Source organism: Populus alba, chromosome 13 (assembly GCF_005239225.2).
Source record: "Populus alba chromosome 13, ASM523922v2, whole genome shotgun sequence".
Classification (NCBI taxonomy): Eukaryota; Viridiplantae; Streptophyta; class Magnoliopsida; order Malpighiales; family Salicaceae; genus Populus; species Populus alba.
The window spans coordinates 8,352,967-8,380,738 of NC_133296.1; the positions used below are offsets into that span (position 1 = coordinate 8,352,967).

The 27,772-nt window shown below is 33.0% G+C and overlaps 3 protein-coding genes across 6 annotated transcripts; 2 read left to right on the forward strand and 1 right to left on the reverse strand.

Moving 5' to 3' along the window:
- Nucleotides 1–2,433: 2,433 nt before the first annotated feature.
- On the forward strand, nt 2,434–3,908 carry LOC118040606 (protein NUCLEAR FUSION DEFECTIVE 4). The gene is made up of 3 exons (XM_073403823.1): nt 2,434–3,489; nt 3,588–3,620; nt 3,741–3,908. The coding sequence occupies exons 1-3, from the start codon at nt 2,434–2,436 to the stop codon at nt 3,906–3,908; spliced, it is 1,257 nt and encodes a 418-aa protein (XP_073259924.1).
- An 858-nt stretch (nt 3,909–4,766) lies between these two features.
- On the reverse strand, nt 4,767–15,911 carry LOC118040570 (uncharacterized). 3 transcript variants are annotated; one of them, XM_035047537.2, is made up of 13 exons: nt 15,704–15,911; nt 15,522–15,577; nt 15,339–15,372; nt 14,793–14,891; nt 14,561–14,709; nt 12,398–12,436; nt 12,080–12,172; nt 11,603–11,701; nt 7,790–7,891; nt 7,449–7,532; nt 5,757–5,822; nt 5,478–5,577; nt 4,767–5,024 (listed from the first exon to the last, which is right to left on the reverse strand). In XM_035047537.2, the coding sequence occupies exons 1-12, from the start codon at nt 15,768–15,770 to the stop codon at nt 5,491–5,493; spliced, it is 975 nt and encodes a 324-aa protein (XP_034903428.1). In that variant the 5' UTR covers nt 15,771–15,911; the 3' UTR covers nt 4,767–5,024; nt 5,478–5,490. The 3 variants fall into 3 exon arrangements, with proteins under 3 accessions (XP_034903428.1, XP_034903426.1, XP_034903429.1); XM_035047535.2 differs by lacking the exon at nt 4,767–5,024 and having other exon boundaries at nt 5,235–5,577; nt 15,704–15,910; XM_035047538.2 differs by lacking the exons at nt 4,767–5,024; nt 12,080–12,172 and having other exon boundaries at nt 5,235–5,577.
- A 5,353-nt stretch (nt 15,912–21,264) lies between these two features.
- LOC118040571 (uncharacterized) lies at nt 21,265–27,528 on the forward strand. Of its 2 annotated transcripts, none has more exons than XM_035047539.2 (6): nt 21,265–21,574; nt 23,909–24,103; nt 24,616–24,732; nt 24,897–25,046; nt 26,007–26,065; nt 27,150–27,528. In XM_035047539.2, the coding sequence occupies exons 1-6, from the start codon at nt 21,422–21,424 to the stop codon at nt 27,283–27,285; spliced, it is 810 nt and encodes a 269-aa protein (XP_034903430.1). In that variant the 5' UTR covers nt 21,265–21,421; the 3' UTR covers nt 27,286–27,528. The 2 variants fall into 2 exon arrangements, with proteins under 2 accessions (XP_034903430.1, XP_034903431.1); XM_035047540.2 differs by having other exon boundaries at nt 23,927–24,103.
- The last annotated feature ends 244 nt before the right edge of the window (nt 27,529–27,772 follow it).

Here is a 27,772-nt window from a genome sequence, read left to right on the forward strand (position 1 = left end):
TCGCTCATGAAAAATAGACCAATTTCAAGGAATCATAGACGCTTGCTGAAATTCTTTTTTAAATTTAAAAATGGTAAGATACCCGTGAAAATAGACCAAAAATTTTGAATTTCAAACTGAGCAGATCGCCCGTGAAAATAGACTAATTTCAAGAAAGTATAGACGCTTATTAAAATTCTTTTTGTAATCTAAAAAGGGTAAGTCACCCGTAAAAATAAATCAAAACTTTTGGATTTCAAACTTGACAGGTCGCCCGTGAAAATAGATCTTCTTTTTTTTGTAAAAAGCAAAGTTTTTTTATGGGTGAATCACTCAACAAGTCAAACAAACTAATTTTATTCACAAGCTTACAATGTAAAAACCTTAATGAGATTTTGTTTCGTAAGCATTGTAAAGAAAAAGCATTTATTATTACCAAATTTTGACCCCACAAAAAAATAATTAGTGGTTACCCATTTTCTATCCAAAAAAAATAGAAAATTAAAAAATACAAGAAGAAAGCCTAAAAGATTACTCAAATTAGTGGTCAAGGACCAAGATAACAAATGAAAATGTTGGAGGACTAAAATGTTTAAGATTAACAAAATTGGCAACCCAATTCTGATTTACAAAGGCCCCATTGATGAAAATATTTTTTTTGGGTTAAAGAAATACAAATTTGGATGGTTAAGAACTTAATAGGAATTTTAGAAGGCTTAATTAATTTTATCGAGAACTTAATTGCAAGGAAAATCAATTTTAGAGTCAATTTGAAAGTTAATTAGAAGAAATTAAAGTCTGGGGACTTAATTGATTTTTGGGAGGTTTAAATTGGATGAATCATGGGCTTAATTGTAAGAATATTAAAATTTGATGAAAAATTAGGGACTTGATTGAAGAAATCTAAAACTAAGAACCAAACTAAAAAAAAAAAATGTTATTTTAAGAGCTAAAATTAACCAAATCATGGGACAAATTGAAACAAATTAAAATTTTCATGGTCAATTAATTTCAAATTGAATAAATTAAAAACTAAAGACTCATTTGTAAGAGGCGTTAGAATAAAGGGATTCAAATCAAAATTGCTAGGGTGTCATTGCAAGGGTTAAAAGGATTTCGACTCAATTAAGGATGCATATGCCACGATTAGAAGAAAATGGCTAGATTGATTTTTTTTGCAATAATCAATTAAGAGCGCTAATTTTTAGGGTTTTTAGTAGATGACGTATCATTCGGTTTTAATGAAAGGACACGAATAACACATCGTCCACTAGTTTTCTTCTTCCAGGAGAAAATGATGATCGGGTTGGCACTTGCTAAAAATCAATCAAGAGCCCAAATTTTTAGGGTTTTTAGTAGGTGATGTGTCATTCAATTTTAATGAAAGGACATGAATTACACATCGTCTCCTAGTTTTCTTCTTCTTTTTCCAGCAGAAAATAATGATCGAAGTGGCACTTTTCAAAAGCTCATTGTGGAGTTCTAGACCACCAAATGGCATGAAGTTATTTGCAAATAGAAGAAAAACATCTCCTCTTTAACCTCATGCCCATCAAATTAGACGTAGACCCCCAATTCTTCCACATAAATCTCAAACATCTTATCTTCAATCAGCTTTTCTTGCATTTTCAAATTTTGAGCTGATCGAGTTGGCACATTTGAATGAATAAATGTGAAGCTACAAACTTTCAAATTGAGCAAGGTTAGATCCAAACGAAAGGTATGCACCTCTTCTACCAACTTTAGGTGGTTTTCAATGATGTTTATATCGCAATTTCTCCAGTGAAGCCTCAAAAGTGATCAATTGAGTCAGTCTTGACTATGATACATATTTTTCAAAAACCATCCATTTGTTTTGTGTGTTCACACTTAAAGTTTCTCAAAGAGTTCTTGTCAATGGTTTTAATGTTCATCGCGTCAATGGTTTCAAAAACCATCAATTTGTTTTGTCTAGTTTGTGATTTGTGTTTGTTGGGTTTCGGTATGAATGTTTATCATGTTCTTTATATTATTGGTGTTTGATATGTTTTTGTTAGAAAATTTTATGTTTTTAAGATTTTTTTTTTTTTTAGTTTTGATATGTTTTTAGTTTAATTGTTTGTTTTGCTTTGTTTTGGTCTCGCCATGTATTTTTTAGTCCATAAGGTACTAGATAGTTCAAAACCTTGTTAGACAGGATGATTTTTTACAGTTCTTCAACGAGACCCTAGCTTTAATGATTGTCTCACGTAACCATGCTGTTGCCTAACATTTGAATGAGAAGAGGAGGATTTTGTTTGAAAATCTGTAATTTTGTTATTGATAATTTTGACAACTACTTATAACAGGAACAAGAAGATGGAACCTCAATATATATATATATATATATATAGAAAGAGAGGGGCACTCTGATTTCACACAAATCATTATTAAGCCAATGTTTTCCTCATCTAGTAAAATCCAAAAGAAAGAAACATGGGCAATAATCAATTGAAGTTCAGACTGTCATCATGGCTAACCTTGGGTTGCATTACTTTGCTACAAGCCTCAAGTGCCCCCCGCTTCATTTTCTCTGCTTGCGCATCCCTGATGGAACAAAATTACCACATCTCACATGTGCAACTCAACAATCTAATTGTTGCTTCAGAAACAGGAAGGCTATTTGGTTTCGTATCGACAGCCGCTGCCACCTGTTTTCCTGCATGGATGATCCTATTCATTGGCCTGGTTTTTGGTTTGGTTGGTTATGGCGTGCAGTGCTTTTGTATTTCACATAGAATCCCTGCTCTATCTTTTTGGCAAGCTTTATTGCTAAATATTCTTGCAGGGAACAGCAGCTGTTGGATCAATACTTACTGTCAATTGTTAGCCACAAGAAACTTCAAGGACAGTTATCGGACGATATTCGAAATAACATCAACTTATTCAGGGTTGAGTGGAAAGATACTGACTTCTTTAGTTGAAGGAATTGAAGGAAGGAAAGGCTCTACAAATTCCAGTATTTACCTCCTCTTGACCTGCCTGGTTCCTGTGGCCGCTGGGTTAATTGTTGCTCTCGTTCATATTTGTCTCGAGTTCATGGAATATGGGGACTCGGATGTATTTCCAGCCGTCTTCGTTCTCATCATTGCAACTGGAGTGTATACAGTGATCGAACCCGTTGCACCATTCTTCGGGTTTGTGTCCTTGCGATTACGCGCAGTGATTTTAGCACTGGCGTTAACCATACCGTTTGCAGTTGCACTCTTGACAGCTGCTGCAGACCGGTTTTCAGCAGAGAAATATCACTCCCAGGTGACTCGAAGGGAGTCGAATGACTCTGGCGAATCAAACCCCGAAAAGGTATCCAAAGAAGTCAAGATTGCAATAGGCGAAGAAAGAGAAGCTGATCAAAGGGCAGGGGGGGAGGTTGACAGTGACGACAAGGGCTTGTTTAAAGCAGGAAATGATGCTGGTATGAAAAAACTACTGTTAAATGTGGATTTCTGGATGTTCTATTTGGTGAATGCATGTGGACCTACGCTGGGAATGGTTTATTTAAACAACCTAGAGAGAATCACGCAGTCTCGCAGCATGGGCGAAGCATCATTTTTACTGGAAATATCTTCTGCGTTTGGCTTTTTTGGAAGGATCTTGTCTATTATGTTCCACTGGTATACAAGGTTAGAGCATTTCCCACTACTTGAAACTCTAATAAGCTGACTGCACCTTGTAAGATGTAATAATCACGTTTCCTTTCATGGATATATTTTCCTTTGTTGATAATATATTTGTATAACCAGGGAAAAATCGGTAATAGCCAACCCAGCGTTGACAGTGCTCCTAATGATCCCCATGCCCATTGCTGTCTTCTTGCTCCTCGACAGCAACAGATGTTTATACATCAGCACCGGAATCTTGGGAACCTGTTCAGGAGCCTTAATTGTTATAAATTCAATGACAACGTCTGAGCTGTTCGGCTCCAAGAACTCTGTTGCGAAACAAACCATTGTTCTAACCAACATTCCCTTGGGCTCTCTGCTTTTTGGGTACTTGGCAGCCATTAACTATCAAAGCGAAGGTGCTGGCGATCATGGCGTATGCATAGGGCTGCAATGCTATCAAAAAACTTTCATCATCTGGGGGTCCATTTGCTTCACAGGAACAATTCTAAGTTTTCTTCTGCATCTTCGCACGCAGAACCTCTATTCTCAAAAATCCTTTAGTGTTGGCAATTGAAGACTGTTGTCCATGTCTCCTTTGGATGATTCACACTATCAGTTAATCTAGTTCCCACCTAGACGAGGCTTTGGGAGAGGATTTGTTACATTCTACATTTTTGTAACGCCAACAAATTCATTTTTACAACTTGCTGCATCACATTTATCACCCATCCCCATGTGTTGAGTCTTACACATAACACGGAGTCGACAACTCCAGTCTAAAGAGAGGAATTTCATATAATGCTCCTATTTTCAATTTACCGTACAAAGATGATACAACCACGTCGCCTACACCAAGAGAGGCGGGTGGTGGGGGGCGGGAAACCCAAGCCATTTCACTACCAAAACCCCTCAAAAGGCAAGCTAACAGAACAATGAACGAGGTAACTCCTCGTTGTCTTGAAAGACATAATATTTTTGGTTAGAAAGTTAATCAAGCATGCCTTCGAGTTCCAGATCTATTTGGATGCATTAATGGTTTTGGAGTGAATTTGCCAACTTCAGCGACAGTTTCATTTCACTCCCCATGTTCACGGGTCATGATTACTGTCGTTTTCCTTGAGAACCACGAGCTTCTTATAAAAACCGAGCTAAGCACAACAGGGATGAACTATACTCGAAAGTTGTGATATTTGATGCAAATATACCCACATCTCTCTGCACTGATCATATATGACACTGTTACTCGGATGGACTACCATAACCTTTCTAAGATAAATGATACGCTCATAAATCATGAGATTTGATGCATGAACATTAACCTCTCTTTGCACCGAGATATATGACACTGTTATTTTCCCACTTGAATCACACCAATGAATCCTAATGTGAATGTCCGGGAGTCCTTTTACATTAGGAGAGCACCTGCACGCAGTAATAGCAATCAACATGTTTCTAAAACTAAGGGTACAGATATAGTTATAATTGATCTCAATATACTCATCGAACTTCGTTCAAAAAACAGGTTAATTAAAAAAAAAAAAAAAAAAGAGGTAAAATCCATTTGGTCATCACTGATGTATATGAATCTGTAATGGATGGATTTCTATACCACCTCACCTTAAACTATAAAAAGAAAATAAAAGGTAGCTTCGTAACTTTTGACATTAAACAGGTACACCAGTATCAGCTGTTACGCACATGGTATAAATGTTCCTTGATATCCTTTTTTACTAAGTTGAGGATTTTCGTTGATAGAACAATTCTGACAAGATATACTGACAATGATGTGAATTATTGGGTTGTATTACAAATCTTCCATTGGAAGGGCTTGTATTGTTGTCGCGAACTAGAACATAAAACAGAAGAGATATCAACCTGCAGTAACAATTCAGGTTGCTTTCTTTTTCCCAAACAATAAGCTCAAAGAGTATGTATTGCCTTTTTGTGCAGCAGCTGCTAATCGATTTCCACCAATCTAAGACATTTCAAACACAAATTCTATTCAAGTGGTGTCCAAAATAATGAAAAATAATAAACGTTAACAGCTATTAATCGTGTAGCTGTGAAAGAAAACTGGATTCACAAGGTATGATGGTGCGGTTGAAATTAGTACTTAAATGTTTAAGTGGTGTTAATATTGTTCTGAGAAGATACCTTGTCCATGAGCCAATACCCTACAGTTGGCATGTACTGCACTAAATACAGAACAGCTAGCACAGGCTGAAAGATGGAACGAAATATTAATATTTGCAAAAAACTATGATAGCAAGGAAATGGAAGAACTTTGTCAGCATATTCTTACACATGAAAGGAAAGGAGATATGCACATTCCATTGCAAAATCACAAGTGTGATACACAAAACATATTAGAAAATGCTAGTTTATGAGGATAAGTTTTCGTCCTCAATTTGAAAGTTAAAAATATAATATAAAATAGTTCCACGTACGAAACTTTATTATTTGCATATAACCAAGAAAATGCCATAGATGATAATAAAGTTGATAATATGCCTAGTTTCCATGGTATATTTTAGTTTCAATCGAGAACTCCTCATCTTCAGATTTTCACATAGTTATACTAAGGTCCTCATAGTAAAAGCTAGTTGACCAGTCTAGATGGGAGAATTGTATGGTCTCAAATTTAAAAGGTTGAAATAAAATCCAGAATTCTATCATCATTCCTCAAATCCTCATATTATTAACATAGTCATCCTAAAGTGTTGCCCGATGGTACAGGCAGCATTTCTGTTTCGAGAAGCATTATATATCATTTGTTAGAGTCAAGAGTGTCGTATATTTAATAGTCAGATTATTATATTATGAACTAGTATTCAATTTGTGATGGTTCCCCAAGTGGCACCTGAGATATATTAAACACTCAACTGCTCAAATTAGAAGGGCAGGCTACTGATCTCTTACATATCCAAAAATAAAGGCCAAAAATGGAGGGAAAACTGGATCTTCTGTGCATATATGACAGAAAAATAGAGTTATCCACCTTGGCCCTAGCTCATAAACATCCCACATTCAAACTAATCATTCATGCTCATACACTTGCATGTGTATACTGAATGCTTTAGGTTTGAAGCTGTGACTCTCACTTGACTTTTACCGACCACACCTAACATACCATTAATCAGATAGCAAGGGAAGTTTATTTGAGTTTTACAATTGAAGCAATTTTTTAAGAAACCAGATCAATGAGGCTAAACCCTAACACAGCAAAAAAACCTAAAAGAAAACAAGAAAACAGAGCGCATTGATACACACCAGTACCTAGTAAAGCTCAATTAAATTTTAACCACGAGAATTACTGAACCCTGAACAGCCAGACACAAATATTCAAGAGGCTTGTCAATTTTTCCAGGTTCGCTTTAAAATTTAACACCTAGATTTAGGATCACAACTCTATTATTAAAACCTCAATGTCTGTCATGAGGTGGCTATATTGTAAGTTATAACTAGTGTGCAGTCATGCGTCGTATTTCATTACACTAGATTAGGTAAAATAGACCGTTGAATGTATTTTCAGATAAATCATGATAGCCAATCCCAAGTATTTGTGAATTACATTTCTTCGAGTTGAGTCTTTGAAGAAACCTGGTGCTTATCAACAATTCACATTGCTAACAAAATTAAATCTCACAGAATGATGTTATCATGATACAAGCTATCCAATGTTTCAAGGACATAACATACGTGGAGTGTGGTCAAATGTCACAGAAGAAATTTCTCGATATTCAACAAAGTTTTCAAGGTTGGTTTTATAGTGAAAGTACTAGAATCAAATTTTGTTTCGTTTTATTTTAATCTAATAGAAGGATTCTATAGTGAAAATTCAAATACCTGGTCTGATATCCAAACTTCCTTTAAACCATGGGTTGCTGCAATAATTGTCAGTTCTGCACACCTTTCTGACGACACTCTCCTCTGTCAAAAAGAAAAAACAGCAAGATCTATATTAAAACCAAGCAGGCAGCATAGAAGTAATCAGTAGTTACTGAAGGAAGGCAGATGGATGAGAACATGTGCTATAAGAACATAACTGTTTTACAATATACCAATCCGCACAATCATAGATGTGCACCCCTTGCTGCTTCACAATATTTGGGTTGTCCAAAAGATAGCAAGAAAACAAGTTACAAGTAATGCCAATTCCACTCATAACATTACAGTAAGAAGCTCACCTCAAAAGTACCTTTCTTTCCTGAGGTTGTCGATCCAAAACCATTTGACGTTTCTATTGGCCCAGGACAAACAATGGTCACCTTAATCCCTTTCTGACAGAGCTGCAATAACACAAATTTAAGAGAGAATGCAAGGACTCAGCAACGAATAGGAAAACAGTTGAGCAACATTCATTATAAGGTGAAGCATAACAATTTGGAATAATGTATTGTTTACCAATACTAAATAGCATAAATCATTACAAACAATATTACCCACAATATAGCCTCTTGTGCGTCTTGACTGATGTAGTTTGGTTCTGATGTTTGTTTTAAATAAGTATCTTGATGGACGCTTGGGGGAATGGACCAGGAAAACAAACTCCTTATACCCCACTTAGTTTCAATTGGGACAAACTGCCATTCTTTTAAAGTTATAGGCCCTAGAACTCTCCCTGTACATTCACCACATAGCACATAATAGAACCAAATAATCATAAAGCTCTTATTCCTAGTGTACCATCAAAGCACACATACTATGCGAATCATTCTTCTCAGCTTGGGTACATTTCAGCTCAAGTACATAGCATCCAATCAACTTAACTAGTAACACCAACATCTTTTATTCTCTGCAATACCTACAAATCAAGGTACTCATGTTTAAAGTTTCTTATCCACATCATACACCTTTATAAGTTCTAATTACCTAATTGGACAAATCACGAGCACATATTTCAAAGTTTATTCTTTTCTGTATGTAGCATGCAACATACTTGGCACAATTAGCCCAACCACCTTCCAAAGTTCCAATTAGCCAATCCAGGTAAACCTTTTTCAAAGTTTATCTGCTATCTCCAGCAAGGGAAATAAACTAGGCAGAATTAGCACAACCACCTCTAATCCTCTTCCAAACATTAACATGAGAGAGATAGAGAGAGAAAGAGAGAGAGATCATAGATAGATGAAACGACTAAAACAGAACTTTTACAAAAGCATGATTGAGAATGTGTGTGTGTGTGTGTGTGTGAGAGAGAGAGAGAGAGAGATAGAGAGATGAACTGACTAAAACAGAACTATTACAAAAGCATGATGGAGAATGAGTCATCCTCCAAAATATGAAAGCAAATGGAATATAATGGAAGAGAAATCCGATCTCTATCAGCTGAAGAAACTCCCCTAAAAGCACTTGAAGCATGGCACTCCAAATAAGAAAGTAAAACAATCTTGTCCCCCACCAATTGTGTGAAGTGTAATGGTTTTTAAGAATTCTACCATCTCTCCAAACAGGGACATCATCCAAAGCAGCCCCTTCTTTCACACAAACCATTTTTTGTGAAAATCAGCCAGGTCAGCAGTTTATATCCACTTATAGTGGTTTCTCTTGCATTTTATGATCTTATATAAACATAAGAACTATTCACCAGAACATTTTCCCAGTAACATCTAAGGTTATATATGGACTTTGTACATGTTAATCAATAAACTAGAATAAGATAATAGGAAGTATTATTCTCTTATGGTATCTCTTGAATTTGGTTTCACTGTTATCTTATGAAAGTTCAATGACCAGGAGTTCCACCGATAACCTAATGAATTCAACGTAAAATGCATTAGTCATACTCACTATTCAGTGGTATAACTTATATAAATTTTGATATATTAAATAATAGCGGTGTCAGATTCTAAGTGTAAATGAGAAGCAATCAGTTAACAACTTGCTAGTTTAAAAGCTTTATAAAAGAAAATCATATTTTTGTCATAAACTTGCAAGTGTGCCAAAGTCAAGACATTTCTATGCTTGAATTTTCATGTGGTTTATTGGCTAGCCTTCCTGGTGCGGGAGATTTTTTTTCTAATGCATAGTTTTATGTTAATAAACATTACTTTCAATACAACCATTGAATCAGACTGAAATTTTGATAGATGATTTTAGAGACCCTATTTCTCGTAAGGTTAAAATTTGGATCCATCCGAATACAGGAAAGCCTTCAAATAAAGTCCAAAAGTTACTAATCAGAATTAATTATATTTTCCTAATTGATTTAAAATTATTTTTTCTATTTGATTTTTTCATTATTTTTTCAACTTTGTTTAGGTTGTTCTTTTCTAGAATAAATAGAGTTATTTAGCTTGTAATATAAGTAGACTACTTGAACAAAAAATATTCGATAATCAAGTTTTGAATTAGGATTTCTATAAGATCCCCTTTCAACAACCGAATTCTGTGTTCTTATGCTTGTTGACTTGTTGTTTTTCTTGTGTTTCTTTTGTTTGTGTCAATTGATATGAGAACCCAACAATCCTAGATTATTGCTTGTTGTGTGCTGCTAAATAACTATGGCTAGAAGAAGTTGCAAAGCAGAACGTGTTAAGGTAAGAAGGATGAGAACATCCCCTCAAGAGAGAAACGTTGTAATAGAAGACATGCAAAGACATATTGCAAAACTGAAAAGTGATTTTCAAGAACTAGTGAGAGAAGACATGCGAAGACAAATTGCACAATTAACTTGTCAAGTGGTGAAGGTAAGGAGCTTGTGGGATCGTGAGAAAAGTGATCACGGATATATGGCTAGTTTTGAGCCCTCGTTTCAGAGGCATAAGGTAATTTATTGATCAGGATGAATATGATATGATATTGAAATTGAATTTTTTGATGATTCTAGTTATTAGGTACATTGGAATTAACCACCAAAATATGACAAGGAAGAAGCTCAAGATATCATTGGGCTTGAGGGTTGCAAAAATCCTAAAAACTCTGTAAATTGGGATCCATAAGGATTCTTCATGAAAGTGACAAATCCATTGATACTCCAAAAGAGTGTTTTGTAGCTAATTTTGAAGATATTGAAGTAATAGAAATTTTCAACCACAAAGAAATCAATGGACCAACCTATTATTTATTGCCAATAATCAGTGTCTAAAGTTTATGCTTGAAGAATTTCAAGGTGGTTTTGGTGTTGTCAACAAAGATTTATTATTGTTGTCAAGGACAATAAAGTTATGTTGAATTTTGAGTTAGAGTTTGAGAAGGCTACTACAAGAGTTGTTGCACATGATCTTCAATGTAACATTAAGATTGGCTTCGTTGTCGGGGAGGATTATCATGTTCCTAAAAGGTATGATGCTTTTAACAAAAATGTTGAGCACGTAAAAGGTTTGGAACTTTTGATTGGACAGCCACAAGATTGAGGTAAGAGAAATTTGAACTTGAGACAAGTTCTCTTTAACCTGGGAAGACTGATGCAAAAGATTTTTTTTCTAATGAGCAGCTTTATGATAATCAACATAACTTTCAATCCAACCATTGGATCAGGTTAAAATCTTGATAAACGATTTTAGAGGCCCTCTTTCCAATAAGGTGGGAATTTTGTATCCATCCGAGTATGGGAAGGCTTTCAAATAAAGCCCAAAAATTAATGTTCAAGATTTGTTATATTTTTCTAGTTAATTTAGAATTCTTTTTTCTATTTGGTTTAAGACTCTTTTATTATTTTTTCAACTTTCTTTTATTATTTTTTCAGCTTTGTTTATGATTTTTTTTCTAATATAAATAGGGTTATTTAGCTTATATTTTAGACAGACTATCTAAATAAATAATATTCAATAATAAAATTTCAAATTAGAGTTTATGTTTGATCCCTTTTCAACAGAATTCTATGTTATTGTTCTTGCTATCTTCCTTGCGTTACTTTTATTCATTTTATGGATCAAAACAAATGCAACCTTTTTGGCCATTATTGCAATACTTTTATGTTATAGTCACACATAGCAAGAACTCTAGTCTACCATGATGAGCAATTCCCAACACATTTGACTTAGAAATAATATATATACCTCAGAACGCAAGGAATGAAAGTATCCATTTAGAGCAAATTTTGAAGCAGAGTATATGGCCTGACCCGGGGTAGGTGTCTTGCCTGCAGCACTGCTCATCTGCATGCATAGTGCATTTAAAAAGTTAAGTGTATCAACATGGATAGATGGTATGTACAATTATAAAACTAATCTATTTTTTTAGAGAAGGGTGAGAGGCAAGAGCTCTAATATAGATAATTATTAGATTTCCTTGTTTTTTATATATATTTTGGTCCTTTGTTTATAATAAACCAATCAAAGCAATGTAGCTAGGAAACTAAGAAAAGAGAACACAACTATCTAGCAACCAATCTCATAAGTGACAAGAGTTACAGCGGACTATAAGAAACAATTGGTTAATGTGTAAGGATCATTCAGTAATAATTTACTTATCAAGTTGAGGTGTACATCCAAAACAAATAATGGTTAAAATATATATCACTAATCCAAACATACCACAACAAAATGACCCCGCCCTCGGCTCAGCATAGAAGATGCCAATAGTCGTGTGAGAGATATTGGCCCAAGGACATTGATGTTGAATGTAGCCTACTTCCATGATAGAAGCACCATTAGAAGTTTTACAAGAGAGTCGCAGAAAAAAAATTGATAGTATCATAATAGTGATCCTTTGATGAATGCATCCTGTTGACTGAACTCAACTTGTAACTAAATGCAGGCAAGACAAAGCAAAAAAACTCAAGTAAACTAGTGTTATTTTTTAAGCGATTGGACTAGATCATCATCAGGATGCCTACTTCCTTGATTTGATACCTTGAGACTTTCCTCATTCACATCCAAAGCTGTTGATTTCTGCCAAAAAGAAATAACAAAATAAAGTCATTCACCACTGGAAGACAAATCAATTTTACAAGCATATCAGTAGGTTATCACAATGATGCATAAAATAAACAGAACCTTAAGACCTTAAACAGTTTACCACATGGTATTGCAGCATATTCAATACTTTCAAAGACATGTATACTAGGTAACCTGAAGTGACATGAGGACGTCTTGATTGATGAAATATTTCTACAAATCTCTAGTCAATATTGTGTTTGCAGAATCAAAAGGTAGTTATACTGGATAACACACTGATCATCCCTAAGCAGCATCCACTTTTAGCACAGTAAATAAATTGAAATAACAAGGCAGCACAATCATGAAATTTAATCGATGGCGATAAATTCGCTTTCCCAAAATCTTTATGTTTTTTGGTCACAACAAAGAAATCTTAAGGCTATTCTAGGGCTTATGACCAAGCATTCTCACATCTTCACATAAGTAAGAAAACAAAATGAATGAAACTTGCACAACCTCTTAGGGCATAATGCTACTTGTTTTTTGGTCCATCAACAACCAAGAATGCAAATACTTTATCACATTCTTTGATAGGGAATGGCAATAGCAGGCAGGCTACGGTGAAAGAGGTTCATATAAAATTATCCTCACAACAATTAGAACCACATACCATTTCTTTTGCAATAGCCAATGGTACTTTCATCATTTTTAGTTTTTGTATAATTCAGGCAACCCTCCACCTCCACAAACACAAATATTTGCTTTGTTTACTTTTTTGCCTCACTCAATGACAAGTTTTTATCTGCCATCCACTCATCATCACCACAAAGATCTCGGTCTGGGAAGATAATCACCGTGACATCGCACACATGCGAAATTAGTTATGAGTACTTTTAGATAAAAGTGCACATGCTTGAGACAGTAGAATTGCTCTATCAAGAATCAATTTCGATCTCTCTTTGAAAACGCATCATATTTGAATCTCAAATCCCTTTGTAGAAAATGTGAAAGCCACCATGGATAGTTTTGTTTGTCCTTTAGTTATCTTCTTTTAACATCTCGAATTCTCATCATTCTCCACATCATTTCCAGCACGATTGTTACTTCTCTTGACCTCAACTCAGTCATTCTTTTCTTCTCTTCTACATTATATCCTCTCATTTTCCACAATCCTAATTTAATTTCCCAAGCAATCCTCACCTATAGTGTCTTGCTAACACCAAATCCAATGGTTTTTTGCCAGTTCTCCTACAATTTCCTAAGCCTAAGTTTTGCAATCAGCAGAAGCACCTTTTGCCCTCAAATACCAATCAACCAAGTTTCAATTCAATCAACAAACTATAAGGCATTGTTCCATTCCTCACATTAAAAACAAAATTTACCACACCCAAGCACAAAAGGCAGATTATTAACATGTCTATCAGACAAAGGGTACACAAGAAGTTGGTTAACAATGTTTTCATTCTAGAGGCATAGGATTCTTCTGGGCATAGTGCACCATTGACCTTCAGCCCATACAGTCAGTATAGACTGGCACGGGACACTCAAAACAAAAAACAAATGCATCTTTCAAAGGAAAAGGTAAAGCAGCTTCAAATTACAAAATTTAAGAGATTGATGAACAATTTATGCTTAAAAACATGAGTAAATTGGTGCAAAAACATGGGCCATGTCAGTGGACAATATATGTATGAACCAAGCCTTGCTCAAATCATGACCATGGAGATCCATTTTTATTTTATTTTTTTCGTCATGAATGAAAATAAGTCTCTCAAAATGGGAAGTAAAGTGAGATACCCACTATAAAAACCGTAGTTAGTTTGTAACAATGTTTTAAAGATGGTAAAGTGAATTAGAGGTCCATTATTTGATGAAAGGTAGTGAAACATTCACAACCTTGTTGAAGAATCACAGCGGTGCATGATATCTTGATAGGACATACTGAAATTTGCAATGAGTTAGCAGGTTCCTTAGCTAACTAGGAGCAGCTATTGATTTTGTAACACGATTTCCCTTTACTTCGTTATCACTAGACTACAATGACCATTAGAAAATGTCTATGTGCATGCCTCTTTGGCTGATTATATACGTGTATAGCAATGTATCACTATCCCAAATCAAAAATCTCATACTTACTGGTCGTTCATAAGCTGCATTGTGGATCATATAATCAACACCAGCACCAGAGAAAAAGGACTCTGCTTTCTCTACGGCCTCCTTAAGAAACTCTTCACCTGATGCCAAATCCAAAGGTATAATCTTTACTTCACCAGGTGCATGTTTACCTGCGAGTATACTAATGGCCTGTTAAAAAACTAGTAAAGAAGGAAATGGAAGGCCGAGCTCCACATTGGATGAATTGATATACCAGTAAGTTGGTTCTTGACACGCTCCAATTCTGCTTCATTCCGTGATGAAAGAATTAGTTTGGCACCTAAACTTGCCAGTTGTTTAGCAAGAACCTCACCTGAAACCCACCATGAAAAGTGAAAGAGATGAGGAGTTTATCTAGGGCAAGGAAATTAAGAAAATTTCAGACATAAAAACACATCACACAACAGATTTGGAGGACAAAAGCTTCATAAGGACAGTCCGGACCAGAAAACCATTTTACTATACAGCCATTGTGCCGTTTAATTGCACAAAACACAACGACCATATAAATTGACAACCATAGGATTTTTGTGTAAGAGATGTAGTTGGAAACACATTATACTCATAAAATATTTGTAAGAGAAAAGATTAAACTTATAACATAAAATAAAAAAGGGCACACCAATTCAATGGTTAACTTTTTAATTGCACATGCAAGCTAAGTTCTTTCTGATCAGAGAAAACGAAATCCCAAGCTATGTATTAAAATCAATCAAATTCGACAAAAATACATCAAGAATTCAAATGGGAATTTCCATACCTATTCCACGGCTGGCTCCAGTAATCCAAACAACCTAAAAAAATCATATGTGATAAGTATACAAAACAAATACATATATATACACACACACACTTCAATGTTTCAAAACAATACACAGATGAAATCGAAAGAAAATTAAGAGAAAAAAAAATAAAAGACAATATTTTAAATTGGGTTTTTCACCTTATCTTCAATTTCTTCACGCTTGGCATGCCTCTTTGACATCAAAGTGAAATCCCCTTAAATATAAAATCAAATTTTAACAAAAAAAAAAAAAGGAAGAAGAAGAACACCCCCATTAAAAATAGATACAGTGAGCTCGCAATTGACATGTAAATGTATGCATATGATCTCAGTATACATACCATCAGAAGTGAGGAACTTGTAGAGTAAAGCAACGAGAAGGAGAAGTGAGAGAAAAATGAAGATCATTGTTCGTTGTTTGTTCTTCGCGTTTCTCTTGGGTTAATGCGAGATAGATTGATACCAAAAATACCACAGGGACGTTTTGGATACTGTCCGAGGTCACAAGGACAACATTTGTTTTCTAAAAGCATCTATCTCCAATCGGAGATGCTAGCCAAAATTGATAATATAATTTTTTAAATAATGTAGATAAAGTTTTTTTTATTTATATGGATTTTAATAGTGAAAAGTTATTTAGAATATCTAATTTTATTTTAATATATTTAATATATAATTATTTTAATAATATAATATAACTGAATTGATTTAATAGATATAAAAACAACGAACAATTCTCAATCAAATTAATATTAAAAAAATTTAATTAAAATAATAACATGAGTAAAACTTATATTACAAATAATGAAATTAGGATAATATAAAAATATATTTAAATAAAATCAAAAATAAAAAATTATTAAAATAAATAATATTTTTATATTTATTAAAGACATATCAAATCTGCTAATATTTTGTTTAGCACTCCTCTTCTGAACATATAAAATGAACATTGAAGAGCTAAAATAATAATTTTATTATTGTTTTTAACTCTTTGTTAGAGAGATACTCTATATTTATCTTTAAAATTTATTTTTATTTAATTATATAAAAAATAATATAAATTATTAATACAATTAAAACATTTGAGGTCTTAACACCTTAACTTTATTTTTTATTTAATTTTTTTATTGGTTTTTTTTTAATTTAAGTACTTTTATAAATTGGATTTTTTAAAACAATATTCACACCCTTTTTTTATTAGTTGCTTTTATTATTTATTGAATAATTATAGCACAGTTTCAAAAGATCAATACTTTATAAATTATGAAATAGTATTTATAATTTTAAACACGCTAGGAAATAAAAAATTAAAAAAATGTTACTAAAAACAATGAAAATAAAACATAGAAAAAAATAATTTATTATGCATTGCAATAATTATTCTAGTGTTTTCTTTTTCCTTTTCTATTTCTCTTTAGTTTATTTTTTTTTGTCACTTAACATTATTTATTTCCAATTTAATATTTTTACATTAATTGATTTGGGATTTGATTCGATGTTTTTTTTGTTACTTTTAAATAAGACTTTTATAATATTAAAAAATAAGTTTTGATATTCAATTAATGATTGATTTGGTAAATTAAAATTTAATTTTATTAATTTAAACTAATTAAAATCTTAATACCCAGTTTCAAATTAAAATAAATATTCAATCTCTTTTTTTCTTGAGAAATATTATCTTTATCTTTTTATCTCAACTTTCCAGCTCAATTTTTAATTATAATCAAAATTATTATTATTTATTAACACATATAATTTTTAATTTATTTTTTTAATACACATATAAATTTTTTAGTTTACAGTAAAAATAATTGATTGTGATAAAAACTTTAACGATGTTAACACCTTTTTATGCATTGAGAAAAAATGTTTTATCCCACTACGTAAGGCAGTGAATCAAACTAGTATTTGTAAGTAAAGATTTCAATTTGAAAGAAAAAAATATATTTTGTTAGCAAGAATTTTTATTTTTATTTATTTTTTCATTTTATTTTAAAAAATATTTTTTATTAACAACATATTTTTTAAAATAAAAACTAAAAATAATTAGAATAAATCCTAGTAAGAATTTCAATAATTTGAGTTATATCTCTCAAATCAAAATCCTATTTTTTCTTATTGTGTATTTCCTTTAATTAAAAAAATTATTTCTTAAATAAATAATTATTATGTTCTAAAAAGTAAATTTCAATTAAGGAACAAAAATAGTATGACTAGATAATTTAAACGTGATTATAAAAAAAATAAAATAATGATTAATTGAGAAATTCATGTTTTATATATACATACATATATATATATATAATTATAATCATGAGCATATTTCTTAAAAAAAATTGCATATTAGGTTAACATATAATAATTAACAAATTAACAGTTACTATTACATTAAAAAAACTATAATCTTAAATTAAAATAATGTCCCAATTGGTTAAATTCTGTTTTTTTTTTTTTTTTTTTTTTTGCAAAAATCCAGGAAACCTAGGCTTTTTTTCATTTTTTTTAAATGGACTTACATTAAAATTGGGCTTTAAATTTACAATCTATATAAGCATAAAAATAGTTTTATTATATCTGCAGTGGACTATTATCAATCCACCTAACTACGTTTTTCATTATTCAATGTCGGATAGCATCTCTAAATAGTACGAGAGCATTTAGATTAGATGTCTGAAGACTAGGACCACTCAAGGAAGACGGAGGTCATGGGGTCCAAACCCACCAGCAAGGTGAAGATTAGGATGGTGGCGGCGGCGGCGGCCTTGGTGCAGGCGAATGCATAGAGGTTGGAAGCCCCATTTACAAGAGCAGTAGCAGATTCATAATCTCATTCACTGTCAACTAATCCTTATCGTGGATCCTCCATTTTTGCTTCCTTGAATTCCAATATATAAAAAATAGAAGAAGAAGAAGAAGAAGAAATTCTCTGGTTTAGTCCTTCTGTTTATTCTAAGTTGAGAAATTAGTGAAAACAAGACATGAAAGTTTAGATTCCTACATATTCCATCCAGGCGTTTCCATGTCTCTCCTCCAAACTCCTTACATGCAATTTATATAAAACAAGAGTGATTTGTTCTTCCAAAAGCTGCATTCATGAAATTGAAAACGCATTTTATATATCACTAACCTTCTTTTTATAGGTTTCGGTATGTGTTTTGATAACATGGTACTGTAAACTATCAAAGAATGTTGAAATTGTTAGTATAAACTGTTAATTTGACAAGACATCCCAATCCTCTGTTTTTCACTAATACCAGGCAATGTTCTTTTTAAACGCTGAGAACACTGGAAGGTGTCCAACGGCTTTATTATCAATCTCCAGTATCAATACTAAAGTAATACTAATAACATGTTATAACCTCCTTCCCTCCCTCACCAGAACACTGGAACAAAAAAAAGGATTATATATTAATCAAACATCAAATTAATTACACAATCCAGCAAACACTCAATCTTTCATTGAAACAAATTAACATAACTAAAAAATCCAAACTCAAACAAAGCAAAATATGCCAATCGTTATCGTTATAGGAACTGTATAATCAACTTAAATGCAAACACAAGCAAACTAAAACCATCCTTCATGACTAGAAGGAAGAACAACACAAGAGTGTTGAAAAAATATTTAGGAGCAAATAAGCAGAATCAAAATGGCAGAACTAAACTTAGCATAATATCTTATGAATGAGCCTTAAGGATAAAATTTATTTTTTTGTCTTTTCTCTAATGAATAAGTCCTTTTCTTTTGCTACAACTTGCAAGAATAGAGAAGGATCACAACAACTTGGGCGAAAATAAAGAGAGAAGAAAAGCCAGGAAAATGGATAGGTGGGTTTGTGTTTGACTAGACTTTAGATGGAAACAAACGCAAAGTAATTAAAATTTGAAAAGGACAAGAAGATTGAGAATTAATTAAAAAGAAGATTCTCAATTTCTCAAAGGTCAAGGTGGCAGCTTTTTGTGAGGGCATAAAGGGTAATGTTAGGGTTATATTAGAATTTAACTATTTATATCCCTCATATATTTTTATATCTTTTAGGTTTTTTGTTGGTCCGGTTCGGTTTGTCAGTTTCTATTTCAAAACCAAACAGGATTTGTTAGAATTTATAGTTTTGAAAATCGATTTAATTAGTTATTCATCCTGGTTTTTTTTTTTCGATTAATTTTTCTTTGGTTTTTCGGTTTTCTCTATTATTTTGAACACCTCTAGACATAACTAAATCTACAAGGCTGACCCTGAGGACTACATATCATATTTTTTTTATTAATAAAATATTTTCTTAAATAAAAACTTACATCATGATTAATATCTACAAAGAAATTGATGCTATCATAGAGCTCCCTTAAAATTGAGAGTGAAAGGGGAGGATTAAGGTGGGGAATTGGTGGATAAAATTTAGGAAATTAGGTTAGGATTTACAAATTAGGAATAAGAGTTTATGGGTATTTTTGTTATATTATACATGAGAGTAAATTTAACCTTTCCATTCAAATTTAGAATTTATATTGATTAAAGATGTAAACTATAATTGTTTTAAAGAATTGAGGCAAAGTGAAAAAAATGACTAAACTACAAGAAGATTAGGGTAATTTTCCCTTAAATAAATTAAATACTTTGATTTATTATCAATTCAATAATTTATTGATTTATGTTTGAAGATTAAGTGTATTGTCTAACAACATGTTATATGCGTGTAAATATTTATTTTTACTTACATATGACACATTGTTAAATGATGCACTTAATCTAACATAAATGAATATTATAGATAAATATGCTTGTAAATATTTCTTTTTACAGGAACATGACACGTTGTTAAATAGTGCACTTAATCAACACATGAATAAATATTAAAAATAAAAGAACTTTATTAATAACAGTTATAATTTTAAATGAACAAAGTTAGAGTCACATATAACTAATCAATTAACTACAAAAATATACACTAACATAAACAACCCATAATAGCTCAACCATTTTCAATCATCTTATCCCCCTCAACTTTTTTAAAACACTCGAGAATACTCTACTTGTAATAAACCGAACGAACCCAATAAAAACCACCACAAAACCCCTTCATTGCTTGCATGCCGCCATATGTGGCACTAGTAGTAACTGTAACAACTTCTTCCTTGTTTGGAGCTCAGTCATTTTTTTTATATTTTATTTTCTTTCATGTAGGTTGTAGAAATTTATTATTTAAAATTCTAAATAATGTACATTTTCACTATTCATGCATGGTTATTTATTTTTATTGGCTTTGTATTAATATTAGTTTCATTTTGTAAAAAAGTGTTTTCATCTTTTTACGTCTGCATGTTCGTGTAAATATTTTTTTGAAAATAAATATGAATAATAATTAATAACTTTTTATCAAATTAGAATTATTTTTTAATTAAATTTGAATCTTAATAATTAGACAACATGTCTTTTAGTTTTAGAAACCAATATAGGTCTAATACGATGCTTTTAACCGAACATGAGATCAATAGTAAGTCAATAAGTTTTCTTAAAAGGGAATGATGTGGGTGAATGATAATATTACGTTCAAGTTTTGTTTTGTGGGAAAAAATAATAAAAAAGGCAATAAATATAAGTAAGTAAAAGAAAAACAATTATCAAGATGAGAGATTCTTAATTTTGTTAATTAAATAAATATCAATCAATAATGAATAATTTACAAATAAATTCAGAAAACAATTTGAAAATGAATTTAAAGAATGAAAAGTATCTACCACTCTATTTGAACTTATGCTTATCTAAGGACTATGTTGTCCGTCCGTCCAAGCTAGTGTCCCGGCTGCAACGCAAGCCCTTGATTAGATTCCAGTGCAAGTCAAAGGTGCCACTAACTTTATTAATAAATATATTTGTAATAATAATCTCTTAAAAGGGAAAAAGAACAAAGGCGGAATAGAAAGTATCCTCTCTCTCTCTCTGTCTAAGATAACAAAACAAGGATAGAAAAAGCAAAGAAGAAAAGAAAGGCGGCCTTCAAATAAAATCACCTTTGAGAGATTGGCGAAGAGAAAAAGGAAAAAAAAAGAGAAGAGAGATGTGTACGGCCTTACCTACTGCTATGAGGCTTTTGTTAACCACTTCTACTGTTACAGGTTTTCCCTCCAAATCCCTAAGAACAACAACAATCCCTAATTTGAACCAATCATGTCTTGCAAGAAGAAACAGCCTCTCTTTCTCTAAACCAACGGTACCCTCCTCTCTCTCTCTCTCTGTGTTTGTAATGTTCGTATTTTTTGTTTTGTTTTATATGCAGTGGTTTTTTAAGATGCAAAATTTATGACTCTTTGAGCTTTGATGAATTGGGTTTTATGCTGTGCCGTGTGTCTACAAAAATGGTGCTCATTTGTGTGTGTTGGGGTTTGAGAGTGGCTGTTGTTTGTTTCTTTTAGCTTTTGCTCTCTCAAAACTTTGGAAGAGGAAGTGTTGTTTGGTTAGAGGTTTTGAGATGAAAGTATTAGATATTTGAATGAAAGATTTCTGAAGGTGAAGGTCTATAATGGTGTTCCGTTCCTAATATGTTTTCTGATGATTGTTTCCTGTTACATAAACTTCAATTGCATTCAAAATTTGTTCTGATTGACATTTAAAATCCGTGATTAACTAAATTTACTAGCTTTTTTCCGCTGTATTGCCCCCCCTTTTTTTGGGTGCTCTTATAGCTGTTAATTTTATCTATTTATTTATTAGCGTAGGTCTGTATGATTCTATATAGGAAAAAGTTCCATTCAGTCTGCTTCTATAAGAAAACAGGAAAGTTGATAGCTTTGCATGTGATCACAAGTAGTAAACGGTAATATTCCCTGTAAATGTTTGGGGAAGATCACTGGCTAATAATTGGGTTACCAAAAAGTATTTTTTCTTTGTATATGGTTTGCAGCTCAAATTTTGGAATGCCTATGAAAAAGATGTTTGACTTGATGTTGTATGTCAACGTAAATGCCTGTTCTTGAAAGTTTATAGGACATTGCATGTTGCATTGGTCTTTGCATCAAATACAGTGCTTATCTGATCATACTTCTAAATCTTGTGTGTCAGTTTTAGGTTCTTGGAAAGAAACTGTAAACACTCAACTGACAAGGTGTGTGGGGCACAGGGATAAATGAAGAACAAATATTCTTCTTTTAGGCCATGATATAAACATGTTAATTTTCACTACTTGCTTGACAACTAGGGTTTATAAAGTATTTATAAGCTCTTGTAAATGTGTTTCATCTGTTAGAAAATTAAATCTATCAAGGTAACAGGAGCAGAGTGGAAGCAATTATTTTGTTCTCCATGCTGTCTATCAGAAAAGTTAGATATCAAAGGATAGATGAAGAGTGGCTTTTTGAAGAGAAAAGGAAAACGAGCAAGAATCCTTAATTAATATCTGTGGTTCCGGGGTTGACATGAAAGCTGCATAAAAATATCACTTTTATCACTCCTCCTTTGGGAATTAATTGGATTCATCTGGTTGAAATAGAGATTACAATTTATTCCTTGTTTGCTGGATATGCACGGAGCCTATGAATAAAAGAAATTGTTATAGAAGGAAGCTTGCTTAATTTGCTTTAAAATTTGATTATCCTCAAATGCATCAAATCTGAACCATCCTTGTTTGATTGGAAAGGGAAAGGAAGTTTTTTTGAAATATCAAACTTTCCCTAAAAATTATTCATACAAAATGCTTCTTGGGGTTGTGGGCATGGCATGTGAGAAACAAGGGATTCAGGTTATTGAGCACCATCAACCTAGAATTTGATGGTAAGAAAAGGTGCATGGCGTGGATAATTGAACCTGTATGTTTACTGTGGGCTATTGGGATGGAGAAAAATGGGATAATTTTTTAATTGACTGGAGGCTTTATTTCTATTTGTGAGATTAAAATCTCTTTCTGCTGATCTTTGCCCCATGTTTTACCAGATTTTGTAGACTGTCTTGTATTTTTAGCATACCATTTTTAGGTAGCTTGTGAAATAACCCTATACTTGTTTTCTTTCATTTTAATAAATTTCCATTTATCCAAGGAAAAACTTTTGGGCCTACTAAAACCAATTATCATTCATTATTAAACTCGCATACACACTGATCTGCGACGCCAGTCAAGTATGTGCCTTTAATTTTCTGCATGCAAGGCAACTCCCCCGGTTTTCTATATATCACTTTCAAAAACCTTCTGTTTTTTCAGATTTATGATTTGTAAAATATGCTGCTTTTTACTGAGTTGAGTTGATATTATGTGAATTTATGTTTCTTTTGAGTGTGCTATGATTTTATGGGGGTGATCAAACAGACTCAAGCTTTATGTAAGCTTGCTAGGTCTTAAAATATATTCATTTTTAGGGGAAAAAGAAGAAAGAGATGATAATATTTGTTTCTAGTAGGCCACGTGAGCTTGCCACGTGATCAAGCAGACTACTCTAACGAAACATGCCTCAAAGCTCATGTGAGCTTGAGCTTGTCTGATCACCACTCTCTGTGTGCAGTTGGTTTTCACTAATGATTTACTACCAGGGAATCTGTTTTTATGTAATGGAAATAGTGGCTTTGTGGACATAAGAGGAATGATCAGGAAATGGATAGTGGGAAAGCTGAAGAGGAGAACATTGAGTGCATGTTTGGTTCAAATGAAGATACTGGCAGCCAAATTCCAACACAAGCCCAAACTATTGTGGAAGGATCAGGGACAGTTGTGCTGTCAGAATTTAAACCTGTTCCTGATGTAGACTATCTACAGGTGTGTAATCTTTCCATTACAAACTTGTTCTTCAGTCAACAAAATTTATTTTTGGCAGTTAATTGTTAAAATCAACCTTGTCATCCTCTTCAACAGTAATATCATTTCTCCACCACTAACATACTGGGTTTGACAATTGAGAAATTGTTTACTGATGCCTAATTTGGGATATCATGTGTTATAGTACTCAACTTTTTAAAAAATGCCCTTGCAAGTTAAAGGTTGGGACCACTAACAACCAAGAGGACCTGCATAATAAATTTTCCATGATGGACATAACAATGATTAAGTGATCATCTGCTGTCTGATCTTAGGCATTTTATATAGATAGTTTTATTTTATTTTCTAATGTGATTCTTGGGGACAAATTTTAGAGAGTAAAAGTTCATCTCTCTTTGTTTTGGTTGCAGTTTTGCAAGCACCCCAGCATTTTTTTCTATTGTGCTAAACCTTATGGCCTCGGATATCTGTTTGAAAGGTTAAGTTTTATATGCATATACAATTGTTTGCAGGAGTTATTGGCCATCCAACAACAAGGACCAAGATCTATTGGGTTTTTTGGAACCCGGAACATGGGCTTCATGCATCAGGAACTTATTGAGATTCTCAGTTATGCTTTGGTTATAACAGTAAGATGCTATGACATAAATCTCATTTATTTTATTTCTATTTGTCTCCTTGGAATACTCATTCTAGAAATATACTTGATACTGAGCCTCACCGTGGACTATGTAAGTAAATTCTTCTGAGATTCTCATCTTCCTGAAATGCAACATGATTTCTTTTCCTGCAGAAAAACCATATTTATACATCAGGTGCATCTGGGACTAATGCAGCTGTTATAAGGGGTGCTTTAAGAGCAGAAAAACCTGAACTACTTACAGTAATCTTGCCTCAAAGTTTGAAAAAACAACCGCCTGAGAGCCAGGAGCTATTAGCAAAAGTAAGAAATAGTTTTGACATTCATTCATGTAATATTCCCTCTGTTCTGACATTATTCAGCCTCTGGGTGCATGCAGGGGTGTTTTAATGATAGTTAAGTTTTAAATCTCAAAACATTTTAGCAGCCAAACCCATACACATAATTATGTTATTGAATTCATGTTAAAAAGCATCTGAAATGTAACCTCAAAAATTTGATATGCTTTCAGACATCATTGAACTTGTAGTCTATTTAATTTGTTCACCTATTAGGTGACTTTTTGAGAGATTGTCATTGCTTACAGTAAATTAGATGGTAAAATTTCAGCCCACCTCTCTTTGAAAGTTTCTAAGTACATTTTGTGGATAGATTAGGGTTGAAGTTAGATGTTCAAAATATTCCCTTGTTCCCAATCAATCTTTTGCTATGAATTGTTTGGTTTGTAATCATCTGACTGAAAGTCAAAGTTCTTAAGGTACTGGCACTTTTTGGAGATATGGCTACCAAAAGAAGATTCCTATTTTACACAGAGCAATGAGCCTAAGTGCGAAAGTTGTTTATAATTTTGGCCAATTCACTTTGGAAACTTAAGGCATCAAAGATAATACAATGTCATATTTGCAAACCAACTTTACTTTAGGGAGAGAGATCCTTATTGTTGGCTTATTAAACTTTTAATTTGTTGCTCTACTATAAAGTTCTTCATATACTGTGAATGGGACTGTACATCCATTTGGATGCTAGTTGCAGAAGAGTCTGCAATTTAACGAACCATGACTTTTTATGAAAATAACTGGGGCCTATGAATATGTTTATTTTGTTGATGTACTGAAAATGAATCCCTGTTTATTTATTTAGTTTTAAAAAAACAGAACTGCAATGGAATCCACCAAATTGAGTTAATAGGAAAAAATAATAATATCCATCGCTGATGGCAACTGTTGGTGTTGTGGTAACTGGTTTTTTTTTTTTTATTTGCAGGTGCAGAATGTGATAGAGAAGCCTCACAATGACCATCTACCACTGATTGAAGCCAGCAGGTTTGTGCTAACATGTTATTCTTTCAGTTACTCTTCCAGTATTTTATTTTTTACTTCATTTTCTTTTGAGAGGGTACTCTTACAGTAATGTAATAATTACCTATGAATCTGTCCCAGTTAATGATTTTTTTTCCCTTAAAAATTATGCCAACCAACAAGGATAGCAAAATAAAGAATCCTGGCTGATATCATATTTGTCGAAGGTGAAATGATAATGAAATATTTCTCTGCTCTTTTAAATGATTTGATTAATAAACATGTTGCCTGTGAAAAGTATTGAATGATGAAAGCTTTGACAGTAAAGAAAATGCGAAGTTGCTCAGCATTAAATGCTGAAAATTCTTTCTCTGCACGTTTAGACATACAATATTTGACAGATTAGCTGTGAGAAAGTATTTGCCTTGCTTTGCTTTTCATGCATGTTATTTCTACGCTTGTATATGGTTTTATTTAACAGCATGATCCCCAAGAATGGAAAATGAAGGTTTGTGTCGCAAATAGAACAGAAAGTTCTGTGGTTGAAAATTACGCAGTTCCCTGCTTTTAAGTCAGAATTTACTGCTTTAGAATTGAGACCTTTTTACTGAGAACTGTAATGGCATAACCATGTCAAGCGAACAAATTTGATTTGATGATTGATAAAGCCTCCACAAGATTAATCAAGTATGCTGATTTTCTGGATCCACTTATGCAAAAGAAAACAACACAAATATTGAAATTGAAGGATGGGACTGCCTTCTCAAGCCATTGGCAGTTGCATTCCAATAAATTGGTCTGACTTTTATTGTCTGTAAATTTTGCCAATTTGTTTGATCTTACACGTGCAAAGCAAAGTAGATCCAACTGGTACAGGAGCTCAACTGAAATGCAAGCTTGACATGCAGTGTTTAAAATGTTTAGTCTGGTGAATGAGCTTGGGCTGTTAGTTTTAGTTTGCAAGTTCATTAATTGCTCAGTTGAGCTCTGCATCGGTGGGAAGTTCTATAGAGTGGTTGCAAAGTTGCTTAATGCTGAAGTTGGAAAATGACTGCATCTTCTGTAATAAACTGAATTTATCTGATGGTTTTTAATGGTGAAATTGCAGGCTGTGTAATATGGACATTATTTCCCATGTACAACAAGTTATTTGCTTTGCCTTCCATGATAGCAGGTTGCTCATGGAAACTTGTCAGGAGGCCAAAAATCTCCGGAAAATTGTTACTCTCTTTTATCTGGACTGAAGCAATTTGTTCATTCTATACATTGTTTTGTAAAAGAGAGGTGGACGTCGCTTATTCTTTTTTGTTTTTTCTTTTTGTAAATGAGGCAATGAATTGGGAGAAATCAGTTGACTTTATGCTTATTGTAGCAGTGATGGAGCCAATTTGCTCCACAAGATACCGTAAAAGTTCTTATTCACCTGATTTTAGTAGAGGATATGGGGCAAGAACTATTGAGCATGCCTTCATGCATCATGTTGTTTCTGTTTTGCCTGCGTCCAGCAATTCAATCAATATTTTGTGATTGATCTTATTTTATTTCTTAATTGAATCACATTTTAATGAACCTCAAAGCATTTTCTACTCTTTCAATGGATTTAAAACGCACAAAAGTACATGTATGCATGCTACTTTCTCGTTTCCATTGAAGTGAAATAATACCAGTTGTCTTCATGCTCCCAAAGTAGGAGTAAAGCCACTCTGGTTTTCTCGGTTCAGCAGCTCTGAT